The sequence below is a fragment of the Acomys russatus genome, chromosome 17, assembly GCF_903995435.1.
Source record: "Acomys russatus chromosome 17, mAcoRus1.1, whole genome shotgun sequence".
In the NCBI taxonomy this organism is placed as follows: Eukaryota; Metazoa; Chordata; class Mammalia; order Rodentia; family Muridae; genus Acomys; species Acomys russatus.
The window spans coordinates 1736375-1755868 of NC_067153.1; the positions used below are offsets into that span (position 1 = coordinate 1736375).

Below are 19494 nucleotides of genomic sequence, written 5' to 3' on the forward strand. Positions count from 1 at the left end.
CTTGACCATATCTGGAATGATCTATGACCCAGAAGTGCAGGACACTCCTGTGATCTGAATCCTGCGTCAGGAAGACAACGCCTTTGACCTGGATCTTATATTTTTGGTTGTGAGCCTAGCTTTCAATGGCTGAGCCATCTCTCCAGCCCTGGTCTGGATCTTGAGGCTGGAAGACACACCTTTTGACCCAGGTCTTTTTTTCTTCATTTGTTTTTTGAGACGGGGTTTCTCTGTGTAGCCTTGGCTGTCCTGGACTCACTCTGTAGATCAGGCTGGCTCCAAACTCACAGAGATCTGCCTGCCTCTGCCTCCCAAGTAACAGGATAAAAGGCGTGTGCCACCACTGCCTGGCCTTAATCCGGATCTTGAGGTGAAGATGACACACTTTTGATCACACCTTCTGCCAGAGGCCTATATAAAGACAGCGGAAGAAGGAAGGGCTCATTTGTTCCCCTGTTTGCATTCACCTTGCTAGCACCCCCACTGGAGCCTACTTCTTTGGGATTCCAGCTCATACAGAAGAAGACCAGCTGAAACATCTGGCCTTGTGACACTGAGCAACTACTAGATTCTTGGACTTTCCATTCACAGCTGGCCACTGCTGGGCTAGCTGGACTGCAGCCTGTAAGTCATTCCGTGACTCTAGAGAACTCTAATACAACATTTAACATTTATTTATTTATTTATGTATGTATGTGTGTACGTATTTATTTATTTATTTGTTTAAGGCAAGGTCTCATGCAGCCTAAGGTGGTGTCCTGGGACTCAGTTATGCAGCCAATGATGACCTCGAACTTCTAACCCTTCTTCCTCTACTTCCTAGTACTCACTATGGGCATGTGCCTGGTTCACCACAACCATGTTTGAAGGGCCAACACTGCCATCATCTTCTACACTTAACCAGAGTCAGTGCTTCTCCATCGGTCTGGAGGAAAGACCCAAAGTCCTGACCCAGCCACAAGCAACTCAGCTAACATGGGCGCCACGTCTCATTTTACTTCCAGCTCTGTCATCTAGAGTTTGGTTTGGAAGCCATGGCCTAAATGTACAAAGCACGCCGAGAGGATGTCTCTGTGACCATCATGGGGAGCAGAGAGATGAGCCGTGGGAGGCAAGAAGGCAGCTCAGCTCACCATGACTCAGTGGCCAGTGTTGGCTCAAACTTAGGGAGGCTGACCCCAAGTTGTAGTGTTTTAGGCATATTTCCGCACGGCACAATTTGGTGAAAGTTATTCTGGTGATGATTAACTCAGTCCCACGTGCACAACAAAGCAGACGTAAATCTCCTTGAGGAACAAAGTAAACTAAATACAAATCAGACATGACTACATGAAAACTCTTCGTAAAATCCTTAAAGATTCTGTTTCAGTCAGTGTTGCTGTGAAAAGACACCACACACCATGACCGTGGCAACTTTTGTTTGTTTTGTTTTTAGAGACAGGGTTCCTCTGGGTAGCCCCGACTATCCTGGACTTGCTTTGTAGACTAGGTTGGCCTTGAATTCACAGAGATGCCCCTGTCTCTGCCTCCCGGAGTACATGGGGCTGGCTTATAGTTTCAGAGGTTTGGTCTGTCATCAGCATGGTGGCACACAGGCATGCATGGTGCTGGGGTACGAGCTCAGAGTTCTATATCCAGACAGGCAAGAAACAGGAAGAGAGTCACTGGGCCTTGGCCTTTGAAGCTGTAAAGCAGACCCCTAGTGACACACTTCCTCCAACAAGGCCACACCTCCTGATCCTTCCTAAGTAGTGCCACTCCCTCATGACCAAGCATTCAAACATATAAGCCTACAGGGGGCATTCTTATTCAAACCACATTTCACTCCCTGGTGACCATATCAAGGGCCCTATAATGGCAAGGCCTTCCTTGGAAGACCAAGTGAGAAGAGATGTTATGTCTCAAATCCAGGTCAAACTGCTGAGGTGCCTATTTAACATATCAAAGTGGACCTGGCTGCCAGGTTATCCCAGCAGCATCTCTTAGTCCCTAGTGGCTAGAGGGTATGGGTAGCATACCCTTAACTTCTCCAGCCCAGGGCCTGAGCTCCCTTTCCCCAGCTGCCCTTCCCTATACCATCCAGCCGTTTTGGTTGCTAGGCTCCGTTTTCATCTACTCTTTTCTCTCCTGGTCCCCTCTCTCCTCTCTCCTCACATGGCCCCCTCAAGGTTATGTTCACTCTGGACTGCGGTTGTGTAGAGTCCAGTGGGAGGCCTGGCTTCCAAGTCCAGGAACCGCTTGCTTCCAAATGAGAAAAGTTGGACCTTGAGATCAAAGGTCCCAAGGTCTCATTTCTTGCTCAGGGATGGCTTGGAGCACTCAGGGTGAGGTCCGAGACCCAGGCACCTAGGCCAGCTTCCCAGACTCACTGGGGTAGGTGGAAATGACTTTCTACCGGGTGTTACAATTTAGCTCTTTTAGAATGAAATTGCTGGTATCAGACAGCAGTGGAAACCAGGAACTCCACAAGCTCGTGAATGATCCCAAAGTGTTACAGCCTCCTGTCTAGCTGCTGTGCTAAGCACGCCGAGAAAGCAGGCGGATGTGGATGTTTGAAACCAGGCAGCAGGCAGGTCCAGTGATGTGCACTTGTAGGCACTTGATGTGCACTTGTGGGTGGGCGCTTCAGCACTGAGCCAGCGGCACAAGGGAGGAGCAGGCTCCAGTCGCTGCCAAGGCAGTTCTGCCATCGCTGCCTGACCACCCAGAGTCCCCCAGAATAAAATTTGAAAACACTGGTTTGTACAAGCAGTAAAAGCACCTAAAATCTATCTACCCAAAAGGATAGTCTACAGTAGTTTTAAGACTTTAAAAACATTAAAAATAATCTAGCTTTAAAAATGGACCATTTTAAAATCTATAGGTGTATGTGGAAGCAATGTATATAGTGACAGGCGAGACAAAGACAGACAATGGGTGTGTAATGGGTGAAGGGCCATGTGCCAGTTGGATGGACAGCACCTGGCAGTGGGAGGGAATGTGAGCCAGCAGACTGTTTGCTTTTTAAGCTGTTATTCTGTGCTAGGATTTACTCTACTGTGAGAAATTATTCATGTAGTTGTCTAAAAGGGCTCTAGGGCTGGGTCTAACCACTGGGTGTCCTCCCATGCCCCAGTTCCCAAAGTAACAACCCTGAGATTCTACTATTTATGCATAAAAAAATGCCTAGGCCATAAGCTTTCCCTCATTGCCTGACTAGCTTTTAATTTAAAATACCCATTTATTCTGTGTGTCACATGATTGTTTACTTCTCAGTTTCATGTGTCCTTTCTTCTCAGAGTCCCAAGGCAAATCCCCCCACATGCCCCTCCCCTGTCTTTTTCCCAGAGTTCATCTCTCTCTGCCAGAACTCCCACCTCCTATTTCCTGCCTCAGCTATAGGTCATTAGCTTTTTATTGACAGGTGATACTTCCATACAGACACAACAGATTCCTTCAACAGCCGAGTGCACTATTAGTCCCAGCTACCCCAGTGGCTGAGGCAGGAGGACTGCTGGCGCCTGACAGGAAGCCCAGTCTATGTAGCGCACATAGCCAGGCATCCATATCTCAAAATCCAGTCAAACAAAGACTTCAAAGTGGAGATGGAGAGATGGCTTAGCAGATAAAAGCACATGCTGCTCTTCCAGAGGACCTGGGTTCAATTCCCAGGACCCACATAGTGGCTGACAACCTTCTAATTCCTGGTAACCTGGTCTCAGCAGGCACTGCACACACAGACCAGCTGGCAGGCATGCCAGTCATACACATAAGGCTTTAAAGCATAAACATAATAATTATACATAATCTAATTATACCTGTAAAAGTGTAGAAAACCAGAAATAAACTTTAAGCAGTGAAACAGCTGGAGATTTAACTTCACAATTCCTACCCACCCCACTCCCTTACTAGTAGTAAGTTTTTTGGTTGTTGTACCCCCCCACCCCCCGAAACAGGGTTTCTCTGTGTAGCCTTGGCTATCCTGGACTCACATTGTAGACCAGGCTGGCTTTGAACTCACAGCGATCTACCTGCCTCTGTCTCCCGAGTGCTGGGATTAAAGGCGTGCGCCACCATGCCCAGCACTAGTAGTAGTTTTAATGTATAATTAAACTGTTAAGAAAATAAGAGAATAAAACTACACCAAGGGAAAGTTATACATCTATTTTTATTTCCATTAAAGAAATATTATCTGTATAAGATTTTGGTCCATTTTCTTCTTCTGTACTATTCAAGTTTGAGTACTTTAATTTAGTTTTCTATCACTAACATGAGAGATTTCACATGAGCAAATTAATATAATTTAATCAGGTGTGCTCACTTTCCCCTCCCTCTCCCCCTTTGAGTGACTGAGCCGAGTCTTCTCACACACTCAGCGGTGTGTGTGTGCATGTGTCCTGAGCACACCAGTGACTGTACTGGATGCTCTCCAACCGATGTCAAATCTCCATGGAGATGGTTATTTCCATGACAACTGCAGCCACTCTGGTCAGTTTTCTATTTCCCAGCATCCTTTGTAAAAATTAAGGTGTGAAAGACATTCTAAAAGCTCCAGCGTCAAGATCAGCATGGTTACTTAGAGCCCTGCTGTGGTGAAGGGGCCCTGGACAGCGACTGCTTCAATTTCAATCCGGCCTCCCTGTAGGAAAAAAAAAAAAAAAAAGTCACTGTCTTGATCATTTAACACAAATTAAGGTTCAATAATTCCTTTTAAGAACATGAGCACCTAATGGGAGCATTGTATTTTTACCATTAATCTCTTCACAGAAAGTGAAGAATAGAGAAAATTCACTAAGAGCATGCAACGTATCACGCTAACATGCTAGGCACACTCATATGCACTGGCTCATTTGACTCCCTCAGGAGTGGGAACTGACACTGGGAAACAAGGCACTGAGCTCAGAAAGGCTGGAAAAGTGGTCCCAAGTCACAAATCCAAGTCTTCCGATTACAAGTTAAAGCTCTTTCAACTACACCCAATACCATCAGTCTGACAATGACCCTTCCCAGAAACAACCAGCTCAAACAACAATGGAGGACACTGCTGGGTGGCGCAGTGTCTTTACTGTCAAGTTACAGAAGGGAGTAGAGGCTGCTTCCCTGCAGCTGTACCGTACGGGCGAGAGGCCCCTGTGAGGGAACACCGAAGCCAGACCGGTGGCATCGTTCCAGTGAAAGGTCTAGATTCTTCATCACGTGAGAGTTGGGTGGATTTTTTATTAAGATGAAGAGCAGTAACACCCCAAGTCTCTGGGCTCTAAAATACAGTAGAAACTCACAAGGGGGTAACCTCCACACATGGCTGGTATGTTGAGCTTCCCTCAGTGAGAGCAAAGTCTGTCCGGAAGTCTCCACATAACTACACTGCGCTCGTGTTTACAAGTCCTTACGGAAAGGCGGACAGAGGCACGGCGTCAGATGGCAGCAAGACACACAGAAGGGGCCCAGCAACCCACCACTCCTCCAGGTGAAGGCTGGTACTGCAGACCTAAAGCCCCAGCACAAACTTCCTTCCCTGACTCATGTCACAACACAACCGCTCTCACGGTTTTCTTGTAACGTAAGCATTGTGTCGTGCCCATGTGCTGCTTCACAGGGTCTCGCAGCTTTTTCCTTGCACGTGACTGTTACCAGGGTATTTACATCCTTAATGGTGCTCCTTTCAGAGTGGCAGGTCGCGTGTGCCTTGGTGCCCTGGCTCTTACTGAGTACTTACTCTGGGTAAGGCGGCGACTTGGTAAGCAGCCCTGGCAGGAAGGTTACCCTGGAAATCTGAACGTAGACAGCGTCAGGTTAGTCTGCAGAAATGGCTGTCACTCAGCAAGCGAAGCAAGAATCTGGGAAGCACCTCACGGCCTGGCCCGTTCCCACACACAGATATTTAGACTGTCAGACAAGATATTCTGCCACTTTGTGACATTTAGTACCTTTTCTTAAGTATTTTATAAAACAATGAAACCCAGACTCTGGCATTTTTGTCCTGTAGTGATGAGAATGGGTTTAGCCTTTAAAATGATTCCTATGACCCAGTTATCAACACAGGGAATTGATGGCTTCTTATCTCCAGCGAGGACTTTCCCCTGGACCTTTTCTGGCCTCCTCTGCAGAGAACAGTAAGATGGTTTCCCCACGCTGCACCATCATTTCATACCACCAGGAGACAGGACCCTCTTTCCCCACTATGACGATGATAGCAACAGTAGCTGATGACATGCCAGCATCTGTCCCAAGTGCTTTGTAGGCTAATTAAGGTAGTCGTTCCAACAGCCTCCTGAGGCAGCAGAGGCCTGTCCTCACTTCACACACTAAGAAACCAGCACCAAAGTGTTAAGTAACTCCCCAGTGACCCTGAGGAGCTAGGCCATATCACAGCAATAGTAGTAAGTCTGTAGGTCTAAAAAAAATAAGGGAGGACTTAAAAAGCCAAAGAAACAAATAATGAGACTAGATTTTAGGAAAATGAACTTGTAGGGCTTATGCATATTATATTTTAGGAATTGTAATGGAGATATAGTTATCTTTTTCATGAGGGTAAACTACTATATGTTTCCTACCAGATGATGGGGCGTGTCAGGACAAAATATTATAAAATATTATTTTAACATCTCTGTCACTTTTACTTGACAACAATATTCATCTATATTAGCAGATTTATTTCCCTTTAAAAGTAAGTAGGAACAATGACAAATTACTCACGCATTTTGTAGATCTCATTGATAGTGGAAAAGTCATTTATGTCAGCCAGAAGAACAGTTGTCTTCACCACTACAAGAGACATATTTTTTTCATTAGGTCTAGCCATTTCATGAGACTCAAACAAAACTTTGAAAAACAGTGTACAGCTGGGTAATGGTGGCACATGCGTTTAATCCAAGCACCCGGGAGGCAGAGGCAGGCAGATCAAGGCCAGCTTCATCTACAGGACAGCCAAAAGAAACACTGTCTCAAAAAAACCAAAAACCAAAAAACCCAAACCAACCAACCAACCAACAACAACAACAACAAAAAAAACCCAAACCCAAAACCAACCAACCAACCAACAAACAAAAAAAGAAAACCTATGATTTTTATGACTGTCTTGATGAAAACAAGACTGAAGAAATGAAACAGTGTAGCTTCCCAGACCATCAAGAACACAACATTTAGCAACAATGACATGGAATTACATATTATATATTATATGTCCTCCACAAAGACCAAGGAAATACCCAACACACATTAACAGTGCTGGGAGTGTGGCTCAATAGTGGAGTGCTTGCCTAACACCCATGAGGCCCCGAGTTGGCTCCTGAGCATCGCAAACAACAGAACCCACCAGTTAACGTGAAGAAAGACCCAGTTGCTCACCATTAGTGAAGTCGCAGCCTGCAGCCTTCAGGATTTCACCCAAGTTTTTAAGAGCCTGAGAATCAAATCAAGAAAGTCAAAGATACTCAAGTCATGTAATTATTTTAATTGATGTTCAACACAAGTCAGTTACGTATTGGTTCCCGTTAATGGACTTAATCTTTCTGCAATGTAGTGAAATGGCCGTACTGTTCTGTAGGAACACTGGAACGGAGAAGGGTATGGTGCTGCACGTGGGAGGTTGGGGCAAGAGTTTAAGGTCACTTACGGCAGTAGAGTGAGCTCAAAGCCAGCCTTGGTTAATGAGACCCTGTCTCAAAAAACTAAAACAAGCCCTCCCCCCCAGTCCAAAATAAAATTTCAAATAATTGAATCATTGTTAATGAGTTACATATATGTTTGACAGGAGGTCTCTGAGAAAACATTAGTTTTTAAACTCTAGTGTCAACTTACTCTTTTCAATTCATTCTTCCTCCCAACGTAGGTGGTAACAATATTTTATTTTGTGTTTCTTTTTTTAAGATTTATTCTTAATTACGTGTGTTTCTGTGTTGGTATATGTAAGTGACTACAGGTGTTCACAAAGACCAGAGGTGTCAGATCCCTAGGGGTTGGAATTACAGGCCACTATGAAACATCTGATGTGGGTGTTATGAACCAAACTTGGGTCCTCTGCAAGAGTGTTAAGCTGCTCTTCAACCTCGAGTCATCTCTCTAACCCCTTAATACACCAATAAAGAAAAAAAATTTAAAAAAGGGAAAACCCCCAAATCCCCCCAAAACACACAACTCACGTACAACCCTCCCCTTTCTCCCACTCTCCAGATGGAGCCACAATTTCAAGTTTCTTTTTTTTTAAAAAAATTAATTAAAAAAATTTTTGTTTGCTTTTCAAGACAGGGTTTCTCTGTGTAGTTTTGGCTGACCTGGACTCACTTTGTAGACTAGGGTGGCCTCAAACTCACAGCGCTCTGCCTGCCTCTGCCTCTCGAGTGCTGGGATTAAAGGTGTGAGCCACCACGCCCAGCAATTTCAAGTTTCTTATATGGAGCTAGAGAGTGGACTCTTTCGGAGGACCTATGTTCAATTCCCAGCACTTTTCAACTATTTATAACTCCAGTTCCAGGGGATTTGATACCCTCTTTTGGTCTCTGTGAACACCAGTCACACACACATTACACAGACAGACATATAGACAAAACACCCATACACATAAAATAGAAAAACTAAATTTCTTATATATCCTTCTAGAAACAGTGAATGCTTCTGCTAGTGTAACCATGTTGTTTGTGTGTTTAGATAGAATTCAAGCCTCTAACATACTGTGTAGCTGAAGATGATCTTGATCTCCCTGTCCTCATGTTTTCATGTCCCAAATGCTAGGATTACACGTGTGCACCACCATGCTTGGTTTTATGTGGCACTGGGGACTGAGTCCAGGGCTTCGCACATGCTAGGAAAGCATCTGACAGACTGAGCCACAGCCCCATCCATAAACAGACTTTCCCACACTCCTTTTTTTTTTTTTTTTTTTTTAAAAAGAGGGTCTTATTGTGTAGTTCTGGCTGGCCTAGAACTGAGATATCTGTCTACCTCTGCTGGGATTAGAGGTGGGCACCACTGCAAACAGATCTTAAACATACATTTTCTTAAACACATACACATGGCAGCATATGATACATATCATCTTGTATTTTGGTTTGATTTTACCATGTAGCAATTTTATTAGAGAGCTTTTCATGTAAATTAGTTACATAGATCTAGGATAAGTATTCCAGTTCCTTAAATCTACACACTTAGGTTGTTTTGTGTCTTGGGTTTTACATGTGACTCAGTAAATTTAATTTAATAATTACAATTAAATTCTATTAGTGGATTAGAATAGCATTCCCTGTGTGTGTGTGTGTGTGTGTGTGTGTGTGTGTGTGTGTGTGTGTCTTGAGATTGAATTCAGGACTTCTATGCATGCTAGGCCTCCCCCCCCCCCCTTTTTTTTAATATGTTGTATGTAATAGCTGAGATTCTTCTCTTACTAACAAATGTTGACTTTTTTTTTCTGTGTTGGTGGTGACATCCTTTGGGGAGAGGAGGGAGGTCAAGGGCCCTGAAAATAAACTTTCCAATCCACCTGGACACATCAGCATTTGATTTAGATGACACAGGTGACAAGGAGGGAGCTTTTATTCTTCTCTGCTGTTAAGCCCTCTTAAAGGGGCTGAAGTGATGGCCCATGGTTATGAGCATTTGTTGCTCTTGCAGAGGACCATGGCTGGGTTCCTAGCACCCATATGGTGGCTTATGGCCACTTATAACCCCAGTTCCAGGGTATCCAACAGGTACACATGTGGTGCACATACATGCATGCAGGTAAAATATTTATACACATAAGTAAATCTAAAAAAGGTTCTCTTAAGTCTCAAATCAAGCAGAGCATAGCTGAAAACAATCTTATCTGTTGATCTCTACCCAACTGCTCAGGGTCATGGACTATCTGTACAAAGGAGTAGAAACGGGAACCTCTCCGCAGGAGCATGACTTACCTGTTTAGCTTCTTCCCCTGCACCTCCTGGCACAAGCTGTCCAGTGGAAGGATCTATGCCTAACTGTCCAGAAACGTAAACGGTCCTGTCCACTAGCACGGCTTGGCTGAAATGAACAAGAGCCAATATATATGTAAAACAGATATGATAAAAGCCAATCCTAAAATAGTAATTTAATAAGATACAAAAAGTAAAGAGTTATAAAATTAAAAAAAACTGTTAAATTTGACTTTTAACATATTGAAATTTTGTTTATTGACAGCATCTTTTAAGAATGTAAAAAAGTCAGAGGTTGGAAGAGAATCTTTACAACATATGTCTAACAAAGGACTTGCACCCAGAATATGTGAAGAACTTGTAATTAAACATATTAAGATTTGCAACCTAATAACATATAAGCAATTGATTTTGGTAGATAATTTATAAGATATACAAACAATCTAGGAGTACAGGAAAGATGCTATACATTATTAGTCATTAGAGACATACAAATCAAAATCATAAGATACGTGCTGGGTGTGGTGGTGCACACCTTTAATGCCAGCTCTTAGGAGGCAGAGGCAGGCGGATCTCTGTGAATTCGAAGCCAGCCTGGTCTATATAGCGAGGACAGCCGAAGCTACCCAGAGAAACCATGTCTCGAAAAACCAAAACCAACCAACCAACCAACCAACCCTCTGGAGTACTGGCTTTACAGTTATGGGCCACCACCACCTAAATAAATAAATAAGACAGTTTTTTCTTCTTTCTTTTCTTTCTTTCTTTCTTTCTTTTTTTTTTGAAACAGTGTCTCTTGTAGGCTACGCTGTTCAATAACCTCACTATGTAGCTAAGGATGATTTTGAACTTTGAATCCTCCTACCACCACCTCCCAAGTGCCAGCTTTTTTTGGGGTTTCGGGGCGTTTTCTTTTTTAGGTTTTTCGAGACATGGTTTCTCTCTGTAGCCTTGGGCTGTCCTAGACTCACTTTGTAGACCAGGCTGGCCTCAAACTCACAGCGATCTGCCTGCCTCTGCCTCCTGAGTGCTGGGACTAGGGCTTTATAGAACTTTCTTTTTTTCTTTTTCTTTCTTTTTTTTAAAGATTTATTTATTATTTATACAGTGTCCTGCCTGCATATATGCTTGCACACCAATATAGCTGGTGGGGCCTAGCTACTCTGCACACAGCAGGCATGCCGTGTCTCCTGCTGATGCTTTGCTCCTAAGCATCTCCAATCCTGGCTGGTGCCAGCACCTTCTCTGCAGGACCTGAAGTGCTGGAGCTCAGTGCCCAACAACTCAGACTCTCCTGACTCTCGCTTTCAGACAACTACTGAGCTTGTTAATGTGTAAGCTTTCCTCAGGGTGAACCAAACCATGAGTAAACACTATTATTGCAACATCTGAAAGAGTTTAAACTCAAATGCATTATCAATAATAAAAAAAAAACTTTATGATAGTAAAATAAATCCATTTACTTCCAGGATATCTAGAGTAATTGCTGGAGTTAAATTTTTTTTTTAAAGATTTATTTATTATATATACAATGTTCCACTTGCTTGTATGCCTGCACGCCAGAGGAGGATACCAGCTCTAATAGATAGATGGTTGTGAGCCACCATGTGGTTGCTGGGAATTGAACTCCGGACCTTTGGAAGAGCAGCCAGTGCTCTTAACCTCTGAGCCATCTCTCCAGCCCCTTGAGTTTAAATTTTAAACTCTCAAAGGTTTAAAGAGGTTTAGTCAGAAAAAAATCAGTTGACTACATGATACTTTCTCAGCCTAAGAATCCTACTTACCCAGTTATAGGATCCAGAAATTGTTTTATTAATGTTTTCTTTGTAATTATTTGGGGGCTGGGGAGTTGGCTTAATTGTTAAGAGCACTTGCTGCTCTTTGAGAGGACCCACGTTCAATTGCAGGCATCCACAAGGTAGCTCACAGGTGTCTGTAAGGCCAGTCCCAGGGGATCTGGTGCCTCCTTCTGACCTTCTCAGGTGTGCAGTCAGTATACACACACACACCCAAGTAGAGTTTATTTATGTGTATGTGTGCTTGTGTGAGTGTATGCCACACTGTGTGCGGGTGCCCAGCGGCCAGAAAGGGCATCAGATCCCCTGGGACTGGAGTTACAGATGCCCGTGAACCTCCTGGTATGGGTACAGGGAACCACACTTGGGTCCTCCTGTGCAAGGGCAGGAAGTACTCTTAACTGCCGAGTCATCTCTCCAGCTCCTAATTTTAAAAAATATTTTATATGTGTGAATGTGTGTGCACGCATGTAAGCTCACCATGGTGGACATGTGGAAGTCAAAGGACATCTTACAGGCGTCAGTTCTCCTTCTACCTTATCGGTCCCAGGATCAGACTCGGGTCACTGGGTTTTGCAGCACTGATGCTTTTATCTGTGGAACCATCTCACCTGTGCAGGTTCCAGAACTTTAAACACATTTTATTCTACTTCCTGGCCAGAGATACACCAGGCATGATGGGCCAAGTCTATAAAACCTGTACTCAGGAGGAGCACCATGAGTGTGCTGCCAGCCCAGGATGTGGGGAGTTCTAGGCTTGGCTGGGACTACAGAGTGAGACTGGCTGAAAAACCAGGCACAGAAAACATCTAAGCCAAACTAAACCAAGCCTAGAATCAGAATCGGGGGCAGTAAAACCTTCAAAAGCCATTCCAATTAAGTCGCAAGTCATGACCTGTGCCACATTATGGCAATGCTGATAGAACAGAAAGCTATGCAATTGGCGCTGATGTTGCAATCCCTCCAGGCTCTGTCCTCAGTATCCTATGATGTGCTGAGCTGTGCGAGCTAATCATAACAACACTCCATCCATCCCAATGCTGAGGAATGAAAGGTGCAACCCATCAGAGTTCTCTCTAGAGAGGACCTAGAATTCAAAAAGGGTGCTCACCACAAACCGCATACACAACAGACTTTATTTCCAAGGGGTTCCCAAAGCATATGTGCACATGCGCATATGGAGGCCAGCTGTGGACATCAGGTGTCTTGAATCTCTCTCTACTTTATATATTACCTGGACGCAGGGTCTCGCACGTGAACCCAGAGCTTTCTGACTTCACTAGTCTGTCTAGTAAGCTTGCTCTGGGGGTTCTGTTTCTGCCTCCCACACACTGTGGTCACAGGAGGGCCACCACATACACGCCTTATGTGGGTGCTGGTCTCTGTGCAGAACAGCTCTGAACAGGCTGAGGGAGGCCTACACTTGGTTATTACTAGGCTTCAGGACAAAGTGTCTTTTGTTAAAGATGCCTTTTGTTCTGAGGTAAAGAAGTTATTCTCTTGCAACTAAGCACCCTGGTTGAAAGAGCAGGGTTAGGGCTGAGGGAGAACATTTTACATTAAAAAAAAACATCTATTTATTATTATGTATACAGTGCTCTGTCTGCGTGTACACTTGCAAGCCAGGAAAGGGCATCAGATCTCATTATAGATGGTTGTGAGCCACCATGTAGTTGCTGGGAATTGAACTCAGGACCTCTGGAAGAGCAGTCAGGGCCCTTAACCTCTGAGCCATCTCTCCAGCCCCCACATTTTACATTTTTAACTATGTACCAATGTCTCCTATTTCCACTCAGCTCTAAATTTCTATCTGAATCACGATCAGAATTTCCTACTTAAAAGGGATTGATTCAGGCAGATCACAGTGCTGAGAAAAGCTTCCTTACTTATGATTGAGAACTGGTGTTACTGTTCTGTTCATTTAGGTAATAAAGAAGCAAACTAAGAGAGACAAAGTAACTCTGCAAGGTCACAACATCAAAAATAAGCCAAGTAAGAATTTAAATCCAAAGTCCAACCCTCTTCTCCCCAACAAAGTTCAACTTTACCCCCGAACCCACCCCCCAGACAGGGCTTTTCTATGTAGCTCTGGCTGTCCTGGAACTCCATCTGTAGACTAGGCTGGCCTCGAACTAAGAGATCTACTTGCCTCTGCCTCCTGAGTGCTGGGATTAAAGGCGTGCAACACCATGCTCAGCTTAAAAGTTGAACTTTTAAAAAAAATAAGTGACTTTTTATTTATTTATTTAAACAGTATTCTGCCTACATGCTAGAAGAGGGCACCAGATCTCATTATAGATGGTTGTGAGCCACCATGTGGTTGCTGGGAACTGAAATCGGGACCTCTGGAAGAGCAGATGGTGCTCTTAACCACTGAGCCATCTCTTCAGCCCCAAAGTCCAACTCTTTTTTTTTGGGGGGGGGGTTCAAGACAGGGCTTCTTTGTGTAGCCTTGGCTGTCCTGGACTCACTTTGTAGACCAGGCTAGCTTCGAACTCACAGCAGGTGGTGCTCTTAACCACTGAGCCATCTCTCCAGCCCCAGAGTCTGACTCTTAATGCCAACTTTTGAATGTTTTACCAGAAGGTCAGCCACACACAGTGAACCATACTAAGAGAACTGTTTTTTTTGTTTTTTTGTTTTTTTTTTTTAGTTTTCTTTCAAGTCTTCTAAATTGAGGACAACAAGTGAAATTATTCAGATTGAGCCCTGGCCAACTGTATTGTATTTCAAATTGTATTATAGTGCTAGTGGAATGACCTTGGCAAATTATTCAACTTAGTATATGTCAACTCATAGCATTTGAAAAATGGAGTCTTAATAGTGCAGTGGTGGTACACATCTTTAATCCCAGCACTTGGGAAGCAGAGGCAGGCAGGTCTCTGTGAGTTCGAGGTCAGCCTGGTCCACAGTTAGTTCCATAGACAGCCAAGGCTACACAGAGAGATCTGTCTTGAAACCCACTCCCCAAAAAGGGAGTTTGTAATAATAACTGTGTACAAGGAACACTGTTTAGTGCTGAGAAAGCACCGGCAGAAGCAGCAGCTGTGGCTCCGACTCCTCTTACTGTGTTAAGGGTTTAAAAAATTATTTTTAGAAAACCATCCCTTAAATAAATACTGTGAGGATTAAGCCCAGGGCCTCACATATGTTCAGCATGCTCTTTCACTGTCTAATATCCATCCTCAGCCAGAAACACATCACAGTTGTGATGATTTTTTACGTGCGTGTGTATATGCACATCACGTGTGTGTATGCTCAAGAAGGCCAGAGGAGGGCGTCGGATCCTCTGGAGCCGGAGTTACAGATGGCCATTAATGGACTGATGCGGGTGCTGGAAGGGCAGAAGTGCTCTTAACTGCTGAGTCATCTCTGCAGCCCCAGCCAGAAACACTTTTAACAAAGAGAGCAGGCCAAGGTTTTGTGCCAACTGCAATATGTAAATAGAATTTTGGAACCTACTAACACTTCATTTGTCATTTCAAACAAAATATTCCCAAAGTTATAAAAGACCATGTACACAATTTGGGAGAAAAACTGCCAAACTATCTCCCCTAAATCTCTACATTCTGTATTCTTCTAATTCTGTGCCCTCACTTAAGCTACTTGTCCTGGCAGAAGAGCCAGCCCGTAACTCATTAACTTTAAATAGTCAAACACTGCCAGAAATGAAGAAAACAAAACAAAACAAACAAAAAACAAAAACAAAACCAAAAAACAAAACACAAAAAACCCCCCCAACCTTTAAAATTTAAGCTGAACCTTTTACAAGGAGCTTTTCTTCTTTCTTTTTTCTTTCTCTGCTCTAAACTAGGATCAGTTTTCCTCCCTTTCACTTGGTCTCTCATTGCATTAAATTTCATTTCCAACACTATTATATAATTACTATTTTTGGCACACGTGAAGTGGTATTTCTCTTGAAAGTGTGGTGTTAAGGGAGCTAGAATTTGAGTTCAAACCAAGATGTCACTAAGAGATTATATAACCTTGAAAAGGCTGACCTTGAGCTTGTCTTTTTGAAAAACAGAGAGAGAAAAGGTGGTTGTCATGATGCCTGCCATATAACTTCAACCAACTAATGCTTCTTTTTCTTTTCTCTCTCTCTTTTTTTTTTTCTTTTCTTTTTCCCTGAGACAGGGTTTCTCTGCCCATCCTGGACTGGCTTTGTAGATCAGGCTGGCCCTGAACTCACAGCGATCGCCTGCCTCTGCCTCCCTGAGTGCTGGGATTACAGGCGTGCACCACCCAGCCAGCTTTCCTTTTCTTATATAGGAGAAGGCCTTTCACACTGGAGTAAGTACTTGGCATGCACCATGCATCTCCACAGTTTTAATGTTGCAGTGCTCGAAAATCTTCAGCTCTGACTGACAGCAAAGAGACATTACATCAGAAACTACTTTTTCTAAAGGAATTGGCTCTAGTGAAGACTTAGAAATCAGAGAAGAAAGTTTGCAAGAACACCTAAGCCACAACCCACTGATTTCTAAAGCTGAGGCATTTTGAGAAGAAGGTTTTACACTAGGTGTGCTGGTCTCCATCTCAGCACTAAGTATGTCGAAACGGGAGAACGGCAGGTTCCAGGTTAGTCTGAGCTGCATGGCAAGCCTGTCCTTCACAGCTCTTACAAACTGATGTGAAAAGAAAGTACCATTTCTACTTAAAAGCACATCTGGTAAGTGGAGAGAACGCCAAAGGGTAGTTTTTAAACTCAGTACATATATGACTGGCTCTAGTACATAGGGCAATTTCAGAAGATCACCTCCTTTGGTGTTACTTGCATTTGCTATTAGTGGTAGATATGCACGGACAAGCCATCCAAACACATCATAGTGCATTCCTACATGTTGTGAAACCCAGGGGCTTGGATAGATATACAATTATTTGCTGAGTATTGCTGTCCACACAGCACATCATATCTGTCGATGTGTTTTCTCTCGTGCATTAGTAAAGGGTTAGATAGAATTTCATGCTAGTAAAAGAAGCTTCTCACAACTGGAACCACACAGTGTATGATTCTTTTTTATAGGGAATGTCTTTAACAGGTAAACCCTACAGTGATGGACAGTGAATAGACGGTTTAAGGGGCTGGGGGAAGAGGTCATGTGGAAATAAAGCTGACTTCAGGGTGGATGTAAATGTTTTGAGGGAAGAACGTGGGGACGGCTAGACAACTTTTGAGTATAGTAAAAGCCACTGAATTGTACCCATCAGAGGAATGAGAATTCTATGGCTTATTTATTATATCTCAATAAAGTTGTTACAAAAACCAAAACCAGAAGCCACCAAGATGAAAGCCGATACTACTTCTAATCAGAGAAAGAGTGCAGCAAGCTTGACCCCGGGGCAAGGCAGCTCCAGGTGGGGGCAAAAATCCAAGGAACCCAAGCTTCTGGTCACACGTTTCCCCTATTCCGTGGGGGATTTGGGCACTGTTCCCCCTGCCCCCATTTTTTGTTTTCTTTGTTTGTTTGGTTTGTCAAGACAGGGTTTCTCTGTGTAGCCTTGGCTGTCCCGGAACTCACGCTGTAGATCAGGCTGGCCTCGAACTCAAGAGATCCGCCTGCCTCTGCTAAAGGCGTCTGCCACCACTGCCCCGCTGCGCAGTCACCTTTCTGAACCATGAGCTCAGTTTCTTCGCGCGCGTTATAAGGGGTTAGTTCTGAGACCCTCTTTAGCTCAGACCTCCAGAGGCTGCAGATCCAAAACTCCCACCCCTGATCCTTCAGAGCTACCAAAAAAAACATTACCTGTAGGCACCAATGGCCGCCGGGGCTTTTGTGGTGCTGATCACCTTTCTGATTATGGATGACATGTTAATTCTTCTCTCTTGAAGACCTTCCAGAAGAAGATAACACAACTCTATCCACTACTCTCGCCACTGACCAGACAGCCTCAGGTACTAGGGTTTTAGTCTCAGGAACGCCTCCGGGGGAGCTCGCGGGGCATGATGGGAATTGTAGTTCGCACGCTACTACGGGACACGTGGAGGAAGCAGCCATGCTGCGCACGCGCCCTCTGCTCGCTTGCTCATCATCCGCTGTGCGAACTTCTAGGGGTCTCAGAACCTTGTCATACTGACCAGCGGAGCCCTCAGAGCATCTGGCAGGTCGGTGGTGAGGCGCTAGTGCCTAGCGGGGGCAGCCAGCTCGCGGGGGCGCGTGTGCGGCTCGCTCCGCAGTGGCGGGGGCAGCTCGCGGCATCTTTCCGGTGCGGAGGGAGGTCCATGCTGCCTGGGCGGGCCTCTTCAGAGCTGCTGCCCTCGAATTTTATGCTTGTTGCCCTGCCAGGTGGAATTCCCTCTGGGAATGCGCTTGAATCCTTTTCCTAAAGGACCAGGATGGGTCATTCAGGGGGAACCAAGTGGAGGTGTGTGTTGTCTGCCTTTCCTTGTCCCTTGCTTTCCTTGCTCTGCAAAATCGCCTCATGATCCGACCAGAGCTCTAGTGACTGGGATCTGGTTTCAGTAGACTCATCTTCCTCTGGCTCAGGACTCCAGCTTACCCACCCACAACCCTGGGTATATAAAGTAGATGTAGCAGTCAGTTACTGATAAAATAGCATAGAGGGGTTTATTTTAAAGCAATTCTTAAGCGTATTTGGTGTAACTTTATCATTCATTAAAGATAAAAACGATTTTGCACTCTGAGATGGATGTGCTTGTTTAGTTTTTCATAAAGACGAGTCTTGGCTGAGTATTTGCTTTATGCAGGACATAAAGCATCCGAAGTGTTTTTTTGTTTTTTTTTTTTTCAGATCTGATCTATTTGATTTTATAATAGTCAGTGCCGAGATGACATTTTGCCTAACCATGTAGTACAAGCAGAACTATGATTGGGGCCAGTTGTTGGGAAAGTTTATCCAAATCTCAAATCAAAATTAATGATTTTTTTCCCTTTTGGTTTTTTGGGACAGGCTTTCTCTGTCCTGGACTCAGTTTGTAGACCAGGCTGGCCTTGAACTCACAGAGATCCTCCTGCCTCTGTCTCTCTATGCTCTCAGCTCAAAATTAATGATTTAAAAAAAAAAAAAAAAAAAAAAAGCCGGCCATGGTGCACGCCTTTAATCCCAGCACTTGGGAGGCAGAGGCAGGCGGATCCTTGTGATTTTGAGGCCAGCCTGGTCTACAAAAGCAAGTCCAGGACAGTCAAGACTACACAGAGAAACTCTGTCTTAAACAAACAACAACCAACCAACCAACCAAACAAACAAACAAAAAAAAAACAAAACCAAAAAACTTAAGTCAGCAACTCAAATAGCAGTTTCTGAAATAAAACAATGCAGCAACAGCACAATCCAAAAATGTACTAAATTGGCGCATGCTGAGAATGAATTTAGGAAAAATTTAAGCCTGTTTTTATAACATTGTTTCTTAAGAGCATAAACCTGTATGTATGTACAGTAAAAACTCTGGATTTATAGCTTGCCTGGGGTTGTGCCTGAGGTGTTTCAAGCAGTGTTCATTAGTATCGCGTGGTGTGTAAGCATGGCTGTCAGCACATAGGTGTTCTGGGTGCTGAACTGAGGCTGCACGAAGTCACGGTACAACACAGTTGAACACTGCCAGAAGCACCCTGGATTCATTACACATTTGATTTTCAATTTTTCTTGCTAGTTTTTTTTTTTTAATCACCCCTCATTCAGCTACATGACCCCATGTGGGGTTGTAACCCATGGTTGAAGAAGCTCTGAGGCTACGTACAGTTTTCCCCACCCCCAGAGCTGATCTCTGGGCAGATCATGCTGTGCCAGAAGGAACAGCACCAGGCTAAACATTTCTTACCTTGTTACGTATGCTTTATAGTCATTCTTCATTTTTTAAAAAAAAGATTTATTTA

At 44.1% G+C, this 19494-nt stretch overlaps 2 protein-coding genes across 2 annotated transcripts in view; one reads left to right on the forward strand and one right to left on the reverse strand.

Moving 5' to 3' along the window:
• Positions 1-4128: 4128 nt before the first annotated feature.
• Positions 4129-17564, reverse strand: Rida (reactive intermediate imine deaminase A homolog). Its single transcript, XM_051159463.1, has 6 exons — positions 17407-17564; positions 9867-9972; positions 7327-7381; positions 6676-6744; positions 5696-5751; positions 4129-4618 (listed from the first exon to the last, which is right to left on the reverse strand). The coding sequence occupies exons 1-6, from the start codon at positions 17469-17471 to the stop codon at positions 4556-4558; spliced, it is 414 nt and encodes a 137-aa protein (XP_051015420.1). The 5' UTR covers positions 17472-17564; the 3' UTR covers positions 4129-4555.
• Positions 17565-17640: 76 nt separating this feature from the next.
• Pop1 (POP1 homolog, ribonuclease P/MRP subunit) overlaps positions 17641-19494 on the forward strand; it is a 31862-nt gene continuing 30008 nt past the window's right edge. The window contains exon 1 of the mRNA XM_051159464.1: positions 17641-17765. The gene's annotated coding sequence lies outside the window, so the exon portion shown is untranslated. The remainder of the gene's footprint in view (positions 17766-19494) is intronic.

What these genes read in the sequence shown, in the direction of transcription:
- Rida (XM_051159463.1), bottom strand. Translation starts at nt 17,471, where the DNA reads ATGTCATCCATAATCAGAAAGGTGATCAGCACCACAAAAGCCCCGGCG. An exon ending in GCGGCCATTGGTGCCTACAG is followed by an intron (nt 9,973 to 17,406) that starts GTAATGTTTTTT and finishes TGTTCATTTCAG; the next exon opens with CCAAGCCGTGCTAGTGGACA. An exon ending in AGGCTGCGACTTCACTAATG is followed by an intron (nt 6,745 to 7,326) that starts GTGAGCAACTGG and finishes TGTCTCTTGTAG; the next exon opens with TGGTGAAGACAACTGTTCTT.